The 10,292-nt window shown below is 40.8% G+C and overlaps 1 protein-coding gene across 2 annotated transcripts in view; it reads left to right on the top strand.

Annotated features, from left to right (window-relative positions):
• The first annotated feature begins 541 nt into the window (after positions 1 to 541).
• Positions 542 to 10,292, top strand: part of cacnb2b (calcium channel, voltage-dependent, beta 2b) — an 84,836-nt gene continuing 75,085 nt past the window's right edge. For both annotated transcript variants that reach the window (XM_042308321.1, XM_024378513.2), the window contains exons 1-4: positions 542 to 820; positions 5,112 to 5,174; positions 6,136 to 6,258; positions 6,504 to 6,643. In XM_042308321.1, coding sequence (XP_042164255.1) covers positions 803 to 820; positions 5,112 to 5,174; positions 6,136 to 6,258; positions 6,504 to 6,643 — 344 coding nt within the window. In that variant the 5' untranslated portion in view covers positions 542 to 802. The remainder of the gene's footprint in view (positions 821 to 5,111; positions 5,175 to 6,135; positions 6,259 to 6,503; positions 6,644 to 10,292) is intronic.

Below are 10,292 nucleotides of genomic sequence, written 5' to 3' on the forward strand. Positions count from 1 at the left end.
CTCCAGTCCTGTACCCCAACCCTATACCCCAGCCCCAGTCCTCTATCCTAGCCCTAAACCCCAGCCCCATCCCTATACCCCAGCTCCAGTCCTATACCTCAGTCCTATACCCAAACCCTATACCCCAGCTCCAGTCCTATACCCCAGCCCCAGTCCTATACCCCAGCCCTATACCCCAGCTCCAGTCCTATACCCCAGCTCCAGTCCTATATCCCAGCTCCAGTCCTATACCCCAACCCTATACCCCAGCTCCAGTCCTATACCCCAACCCTATACCCCAGCTCCAGTCCTATACCCCAGCTCCAGTCCTATACCCCAGTCTTATACCCATACCCCAGCCCTATACCCCAGCCCCATACCCCATCTGCAGTCCTATTCCCCAGCTCCAGTCCTATTCCCCAGTCCTATACCCCAGCTCCATAGAACAGTATGCTGTGCAGAGGAAGCAACAGATGTCTCTCTGAGCCTTTAATTCCACCAAGGCTCTGGAGGGGTGACTACACTGTCTGTTAATACATGCTAGCTGATAAAGAGGCTTATTGAAGCCATTCACACCACTCAGCTCTGAATCCTCAGCCATGCTGCACTTCACCAGGGGTTTGGATTCTGCCCTTGGTCATACAAAGGGCTCTTCTCTCAGGAATCTGTTATGAATGTTATACTTCTATCAAACAACAGTCTCTTTGGATACATTGCGCAACATTAGTTTGTAAAGAAGGAGTTTGTTTTGTGATATATGGGTCCTTGTTTGGACTAAAGCGATCAGGGAAACCAACGTATATCTCAACCACAACAGACTAACATGCCTCCAAAGAAAAAGGTAAAGTGTTTAGTGTTTGTGTGTGTGTGCACAGGGAAGAATAGGATAATGTACCATCTGTTGTGTTGACTGTTAATCCCTTCATCTCTGTGTGAGTCATTTCTGCATGGCTTCTCTGAAACAGACAGGGGGACTGGGTCTATCTGAAACACAGGGTTAGGGTTACTGGGAGGAGGACTGGGTCTATCTGAAACACAGGGTTAGGGTTACTGGGAGGAGGACTGGGTCTATCTGAAACACAGGGTTAGGGTTACTGGGAGGAGGACTGGGTCTATCTGAAACACAGGGTTAGGGTTACTGGGAGGAGGACTGGGTCTATCTGAAACACAGGGTTAGGGTTACTGGGAGGAGGACTGGGTCTATCTGAAACACAGGGTTAGGGTTACTGGGAGGAGGACTGGGTCTATCTGAAACACAGGGTTAGGGTTACTGGGAGGAGGACTGGGTCTATCTGAAACACAGGGTTAGGGTTACTGGGAGGAGGACTGGGTCTATCTGAAACACAGGGTTAGGGTTACTGGGAGGAGGACTGGGTCTATCTGAAACACAGAGTTAGGGTTACTGGGAGGAGGACTGGGTCTATCTGAAACACAGGGTTAGGGTTACTGGGAGGAGGACTGGTCTATCTGAAACACAGGGTTAGAGTTACTGGGAGGAGCACTGGGTCTATCTGAAACACAGGGTTAGGGTTACTGGGAGAAGGACTGAGTAGAAACCAACAAGTTTCGACCAGAGGGATGAAAGAGTTTGATGTTTGTAGAGAAATGGAGACAATTGCAGATTTGTTGGCTTTATCAAACTGCATCTCACATTTTTTATGTGACAAAAGCTAGCTCTACAATTAGTGTTGTATTGCAGTCTACAGTCTACTGTGTTACATTGCAATCTACAGGCCAGTCTACTTTGTTGTATTGCAGTCTACCGGCCAGGTCTACAGGCCGGTTTATTGTGTTGTATACAGACTACTGTGTTCTATTGCAGGCTACAGGCTGATTCTATTAACCTGAATAGGGCAATCCTCTTAGCGGTTAGGGTTGACTGGGCTTTAGACAGAGATGACTCCTCTTTTCTAGCAGAAATGAAGCAAGGTATCTAGAACATTCTAGCACAAGAAAGGAAAGACAGGGAAGTGAAGAACAGTTATAACAGTAGTGCGAGAGAGGCAACAATAATGACAACAATTGTAACGGTCGGATTAACATTGTGCTATGATGAAAAAGTGAATTTGAACAGATTGACAACTATGTATTCTAAATGGAAGATAGCAAACCTGCCCACTGCCTCAACACATAGGCTGGGATTCTATCAGGACTGCATTAGATTGCGTTATAGAGCGTTTGACAATTAACATGAATTCCCAATTAATTCATAACCTGCTGAGTTTACCTTGAATGCGAACGTGCTAACCTTGCCTTTAAAAACTGCGCTGACAACAAGAGGTAGCATTTCCTTTAAAACCTGCATTGTCTACAAGAGGTAGCATTGCCTTTAATTGTGACTAGGGGGCAGTATTTTCATTTTTAGAGAATATGAAAACATTCCCGTAATAAAACGGGATATTTTGTCAGGACAAGATGTTAGAATATGCATATAATTGACAGCTTAGGATAGAAAACACTAAAGTTTCCAAAACTGTACAAATATTGTCTGTGAGTATAACAGAACTGATGTTGCAGGCGAAAGCCTGAGAAAAATCCAATCTGGAAGTGCCTCATGTTTTGAGCAGTGAATGCGCTATTAACCAGATTACTCCTTCTCCGTATTCCCGAAGGTGTCTACAGCATTGTGACGTAGTTTTACGCATTTATGTTGAAGAATACCCGTAGGCGGCTACATTGCGCAAGTGGTCACCTGATGCTCCCAGAGAGATTCTCGAGTAAAATACAGAGGTAGCAATGACTCCAATCGGTCCTACTGAAAAACTGATGGTCCCCAATGGATATATTATCGAATAGATATTTGAAAAACACCTTGAGGATTGATTATAAACAACGTTTGCCATGTTTCTGTCGATATTATGGAGCTAATTTGGAATATTTTTCGTGACTGCAATTTCCTGGAGATTTCTCAGCCAAACGTGAAGAACAAACGGAGCTATTTCGCCTACAAAAATAATATTTTGGGGAAAAAAAAGGAACATTTGCTATCTAACTGGGAGTCTCGTGAGTGAAAACATCCAAAGCTCATCAAAGGTAAACGATTTAATTTGATTGCTTTTCTGATTTCCGTGACCAAGTTACCTGCTGCTAGCTGGACAAAATGCTATGCTAGTGTTACGAATCCCTTTTGGCCCGACAGTCTAGGGGGGATGGTAATGAGACCCGTAACATAACTCATGCAAATTATAATTGTGAGGAAGTAAAAGTGTGAACGAAATGACCAGGACAACTGAAATTATACCGTCAAACTCAGGGTTTATTGTAAAACACACGGTAATGGGGGGAGCAGGAAAAGGGGCTGAGCTGGACCCAAGGAAAGAAACAATAAGCATCCAAAACACCCCTAAGCTAGACTAGCCTATTTTAACAACAGCTAACTAACCAAAAATACAGTGGGTGGTCCGCCCAGTTCTAACTAGTGTTTTTAACAAAGTCTACCTACGGGTAGTGTATGCCCATGGGCGACTTGTCTTGGTTTCCCCTTTCCCCACCAGCAATCAAACACCATAACCAAAAACAATACTCACAGGAGATGACAAAGTGATTTGGAGGTGCTCAAACAAAAGAGAGGTTAAGACACAAAGAGAGAGTGAAACACAGAGATCTACATACATGGCATTTACAGAGAGATTGAGCTCTAGAGCAAACAACTGATGGGGAAAGGAACTGTGATAGGGTAGGAAACAGGAGGAGGTGTGTCTTCTGATTGATGATTGATTGTTGTCTGATTGGGGAGTGATGATTTTCACCTGTGAGGGGAGAAGGAGAGAAAAGAACACACAGGATACACACACAGGATACTTGTATCCGTAACAGCTAGGCTATTGATAAACTTACACAAATGCTTGTCACACATGTACACATGGAATTTGCACTGTCGATGTGATAGTGGTAGAGTATTTGCCTAAGGATACAATGTGTCGTGAAATTTGTGAATGTATCCACTGCAGCTCTTTGATAAATGTTGTAGTCATTTCAGTCGCTGTAGTAGCTGACATGTATAGACTTGATTCATCCGCAGACATAGTAACCTTACTCAAAGCCAGAGGCATGTCATTATTAGTTTGAAAAAAGTAATGGGCCTAGACAGCTTCCCTGGGGAATTCCTGATTCTTCCTGGATTATGTTGGAAAGGCTTCCATTAAAGAACACCCTCTGAGTTCTGTTAGGCAGGAAACTCTTTATCCACAATATAAATCACATCATCATTACAAACTAAAGCAGCCCAAGTCAAAATTACATCATCATTACAAACTAAAAAAGGACCAATCTAATTCTACATCACATCATCAATACAAACTAAGGCGGCCCAAGTCTAATTCTAAATCACCATTACAAACTAGCTCGATCCAAGTCTAAATCTACATCACCATTACACATTAAAGAGGCCCAAGTCTAATTCTACATTACATCATCATTACAAACAGAAGCAGATCAAGTCTAATTCTACATAAGCATTACAAACTAATGTTGACAAAGTCTAATTCTACATCACAAACTAATCCGTCCCAAGTCTAATTTTAAGTCAAATTATCATTACAAACTAAAGAGGCCCAAGCTTAATTCTACATTACATCAGCACGGCAAACTAAAGCAGCCCCCAAGTCTAATTCCAAATCAGTCAGTTAAGAAAAATTCTTATTTTCAATGACGACCTAGGAACAGTGGGTTAACTGCCTGTTCAGGGGCAGAACGACAGATTTGTACCTTGTCAGCTCAAATCGGGGATTTGAACTTGCAACCTTTTCATTAAAGCAGCCCAAGTCTAATTCTACATCATCATTACAAACTAAAGCTGCCCAAGTCCAATTCTCCATTACACCAACATTACAGACTACAGCAGCCCAAGTCTAATTCTACGTCACATAATCAACACAAACTAAGACGTCCCAAGTCTAATTCTACATCACCATTACAATTTAGAGGCCCAAATGGAATTCTATGTAATTCATTACAAACTAAGGTGGCCTAAGTCTAATTCTACACCATCATTACAAACTAAAGAGCCCCAATTCTAATTCTGCATCACATCATATTTACAAACTAAAGGGGCCCAAGTCTAATTCTACATCAACTCATCATTACAAACTAAAGCATCCCAAGTCTAATTCTGACTCCCTTTCTCTCTCCAGACCCTGAGGGACGTAGATGGTCATGAGGAGCGGAATGCCCAGGTCCAGTTGGAGAAGGCCAAGGTACGCCCCCAATCTAACTTCCTCGATCCCTTGTTTCCTATCTCCTTCCTTACTTGTTTTCAGAGCATTTCATGTTATTATGTACGTAAATCTGAGACACTAAATCTGGTATTCTATGTATTAATTTGTGGATGTCTATTATCCATTTCGTATGATATGTTGAGAATTGCAAAACCTACAGTATGTTACGTATTTGCAAAATGTATGCTATGTTTTGAATTACAATTTGTTTAGTCTAACGTTAGCTAGATGGCTAATGTTAGCTAGCTGGCTAACGTTAGCTTGGCTAGGAGGTAAGTTTAAGTTTAGGAGTTAGGTTAAAGGGTTAATGTTAGGGGAAGGGTTAGCTAAAAGGTTTAAGGTCTGTGTTAGGGGAAGGGTTAGCTAACATGCTAAGTACTTGGAAAGTAGCTAAAAATGTGTAACTATTTGAACAGTTATTAGCTAAATGCTCAAGTTTTCCATGATGAAATTCAAATACACAATCTTTGGGTTGCTAGATGTTCACCTTATTTGCCCACCCATCCACCCTGACCAACCACCATTCTTTCCCTTTTTTATTAATAAAGTTACATCTTATGTAACCATATCAAACATAACATATCATACTAATTTGAATATACCTGATTTTCATTTGATTATCTTACGTCTACTCAGAGACCAGCCTGCCTCCCCATCTCTTCTCTATGTTACCAGTGCAAGTCTGTTGTCTTCCCTCTTACCAGTACAAGTCTGTTGTGTTCCCTCTTATCAGTACAGGTCTGTTGTCTTCTCTGTTACCAGGACGAGTCTGTTGTCTTCTCTGTGTTCCCGGTGCACTTCTGTTGTCTTCCCTGTTTAACCAGTACGCCTATTGTCTTCCCTGTTACCAGTACGTCTGTTGTTGTCTCTGTTTAACCAGTTCAAGCCTGTTGTCTTCTCTGTTTAACCAGTACGTCTGTTGTCTTCTCTGTTTAACCAGTACAAGCCTGTGGCATTTGCTGTGCGGTGTAACTTCTATTACATACCAGCAGACGACGACAACATCCCAGTACCAGGCCAGGCTGTCACCTTCGAGGCCAGAGACTTTCTACACGTCAAAGAGGTTAGAGTGTAACCCTTAACCCCTATCCTTTAAACACTAGCTCTATGATAGTGATGATGATGGTAATAATGTAGTGGTGATGATGATGGTTATGAGAATGCATCACACTCCTTCCCTTCTCTGAGTCTACCCCTCTCTTTTTTCATGTCTTGTTTAGTCTGATGTTTTGTTAAATAAGTGCTAAATTATGTATTATTATTATTATTCATAATAAATCCAGTTCCCTGCCTGCCTTGTCTGAACAGAAGTTTAATAGTGACTGGTGGCTTGGGCGTCCGGTGAAAGAGGATGGAGTGGTGGGGTTCATACCCAGTCCAACCAACCTGGAGACCATCCTGATCAGGAGAGATGTCCAGGCCAGGAAAGCTGCCAAAGCTCTGGCCAGGTACACAGCCATAAGCCTGATCCTGACCCTTGACACCCTAACCCTGCTGGTAGCTACTGGTACTGTGCTTCTACATCTGCATTGCTTGCTGTTTAGGGTTTTAAGCTGGGTTACTGTATAGCACTTTGTGACATCAGCTGATAAAAAAAGGGCTTTATAAATAAATGTGATTGATTGTTACTGCTACTACTACTGCTGATACAAATACTACTACTGCTGCTTTGACCGCTACTACTGCGTGAAACTGAAAGCGCGAACCATTGCTTTTAATCAGGGCAGGGTGACCGGAAATATGACAGAATACAAATAGTGTAGCTATTCCCTCCGCAAGGCAATCAAACAAGCTAAGCGTCAGTATAGAGACAAAGTAGAATCTCAATTCAACGGCTCAGACACAAGAGGTATATGGCAGGGTCTACAGTCAATCACGGATTACAAAAGAAAACCAGCCAACACACTGACTCAACTCCAGCCACTTTAATAATGGGAATTGATGGGAAATGATGTAAAATATATCACTAGCCACTTTAAACAATGCTACCTAATATAATGTTTACATACCCTACATTATTCATCTCATATGTATACGTATATACTGTACTCTATATCATCTACTGCATCTTTATGTAATACATGTATCACTAGCCACTTTAACTATGCCACTTTGTTTACATACTCATCTCATATGTATATACTGTACTCGATACCATCTACTGTATCTTGCCTATGCCGCTCTGTACCATCACTCATTCATATATATTTATGTACATATTCTTTATCCCCTTACACTTGGTGTATAAGACAGTAGTTTTGAATTTGTTAGTTAGATTACTTGTTGGTTATTACTGCATTGTCGGAACAAGAAGCACAAGCATTTCGCTACACTCGCATTAACATCTGCTAACCATGTGTATGTGACAAATAACATTTGATTTGATTTGATTTGCTGCTATTACTACTAGTACTACTACTACTACTGCTGCTATTACTAGTAGTAGTACTACTACTGCTGCTGCTAATACTACTACTACTACTACTACTGCTGCTGCTATTACTACTACTGCTGCTATTACTACTTCTACTACTACTACTACTACTACTACTACTACTACTACTACTACGGCTGCTATTACTACTACTACTACTGCTGCTATTACTACTACTACTACTACTACTACTACTGCTACTACCACTGCTGCTACAATTTCTAGTAATACTAATGCTGCTAATAATATTTATGCTACTACTACTGCTGCGACTACTGCTGCAACTACTGCTACTACTATTACAACTACTAATAATACCACTGCTGCTATTACTACTAGTACAACTAATAGTACATATACCACTGCTGCTACATCTACTACTGCTGCTATTACTACTAGTACTACTAATGCTACTGCTACATCTATACAACTACTAATGCTAGTAATACTAGCAATATTGCTGCTACATATACTACTACTGCTACTACTGCTATTACAAGTACTACTACTACTATTTATGCTGCTACATCTTCTCTACTACTACTACTACATCTACTACTACTGCAACATATACTAATACTGCTGATACATCTAATACTACTACTGCTGCTGCTACTACTGTTTCATCTAGTACTGCAACTACTTATACTACTACTACTACTACTACTACAGCTACTACTGCATCTACTACTACTACTACTACTACTACTACTATTACCACCACTACTAACACTGCTGCTGCTACTACTACTAATGCTTCTACTACTGCTACTAATACTACTGCTACTAATATCATTGCTGCTTCTGCCACTACTACTACTATTGTCACTACTACTTCTGCTATTACTACTATAACTACTATTATTACTACTAATGTCACCACTACTGCACTCCTACTGTTGATACTCAAATCAAATTGTATTAGTCACATGCTCCGAATACAACAGGTGTAGACCTTACAGTGAAATGCTGAATACAACAGGTGACGAGCCCAACAATACATTTGAAACATTTTTGGAATAAGAAATAAAAGTAACAAGTAATTAAAGAGCAGCAGCAAAATAACAATAGTGAGGTTATATACAGGTACAGAGTCAATTTGTGGGGGAACCGGTTAGCATTGAGACTATATACAGGGGGTACTGGTAAAGAGTCAATGTGTGGGGGCACCGGTTAGTAATGAGACTATATACAGGGGGTACAGAGTCAATGTGTGGGGCCACCAGTTAGTCGAGGTAATTGAGGTAATATATACACTACCGTTCAAAAGTTTGGGGTCACTTAGAAATTACTTAGTTTTGAAAGAAAAGCACAATTTTTGTCCATTAAAATAACATCAAATTGATCAGAAATACAGTGCAGACATTATTAATGTTGTCAATGACTATTGTAGCTGGAAATGGCAGATTTTTATGGAATATCTACATAGGTGTACAGAGGCCCATTAGAAGCAACCATCACTCCTGTTTTCCAATGGCATGTTGTGTTAGCTAATCGAAGTTTAATCTAGAGGCAAACACACACCTATTTAGGCGAGGTGCTGGCTAGCGGAGTGGAACTAAAAAAATAAATAAAGGAGAGCCGGACAGCTCAGACACAAAAATATTTATGGACAATATTTATGGACAATGTTTTGACAGACACAGTGTCTTCATCAAGAAACATTTGTGTTTCTGGGGTGGCAGGTAGCCTAGTGGTTAGAGCATTTGGACTAGTAACTGAAAGGTTGCAAGTTCAAATTCCCGAGCTGACAAGGTACAAATTTGTCATTATGCCCTTGAACAGGCAGTTAACCCACTGTTCATAGGCCATCATTTGTTCTTAACTGACTTGCCTAGTTAAATAAAGGTCCAATTTTTTTTAAATCACGGTATAATGACAAACACTGCGGGGTGACTCATTTATATAGTGTTAAAAGATACACACAGTCTGTAATCATGGCCGGGTGTGGCCAGATATCATTGGTTAATTCTCATGTATTAAAATAGCATACAAAAAACATGAATGGATAGCGTACGATCATAGATACAAATTGGCTACATAAGCCTACAAACATTTAGAGTAGCAAAATCACAAGAATGGCTTCAGATCAAAGTCTACGTTGAGACCGAAGGGAACAAGGGTCTTTAAAGATCCAGGCAGCCTCTCGTTTTAACAATAAATGATCGAGGTCACCCCCTCTCCTAGGGAGGGTGACATGTTCGATGCCAATATAACGTAGAGACGAAGTACTACTACTTCTGCTACATGTACTACTACTAGTAGTACTGCTACTACTGCATCTCCTACTATTACTGCTAATACATCTACTACGACATCTACTACTATTACTGCTGCATCTACTACTACTACTAGCACTACTGCTACTACTGCTGTTGCTACAGGTACTACTACACCCTTACCACTACTGCTGCCACTATTGATACTGCTGCTACTACTTCCACATCTAAATATGTTGCTGCTACTACTACTACTATTACTATGACTACTAATTCTATTGTGGCTGCTACTACTACTACATCATTACCACTACTCCTGCTATTACTGCTACCACTGCTACAACTTCTACATCTACATCTACATCTGTTTCTGCTACTACTAATACTGCTGCTGCCACTACTACTACTACTACTACTACTACTACTACTACTACTACTACTGTC

The sequence above is a fragment of the Oncorhynchus tshawytscha genome, linkage group LG28 (genome assembly GCF_018296145.1).
Source record: "Oncorhynchus tshawytscha isolate Ot180627B linkage group LG28, Otsh_v2.0, whole genome shotgun sequence".
Classification (NCBI taxonomy): domain Eukaryota; kingdom Metazoa; phylum Chordata; class Actinopteri; order Salmoniformes; family Salmonidae; genus Oncorhynchus; species Oncorhynchus tshawytscha.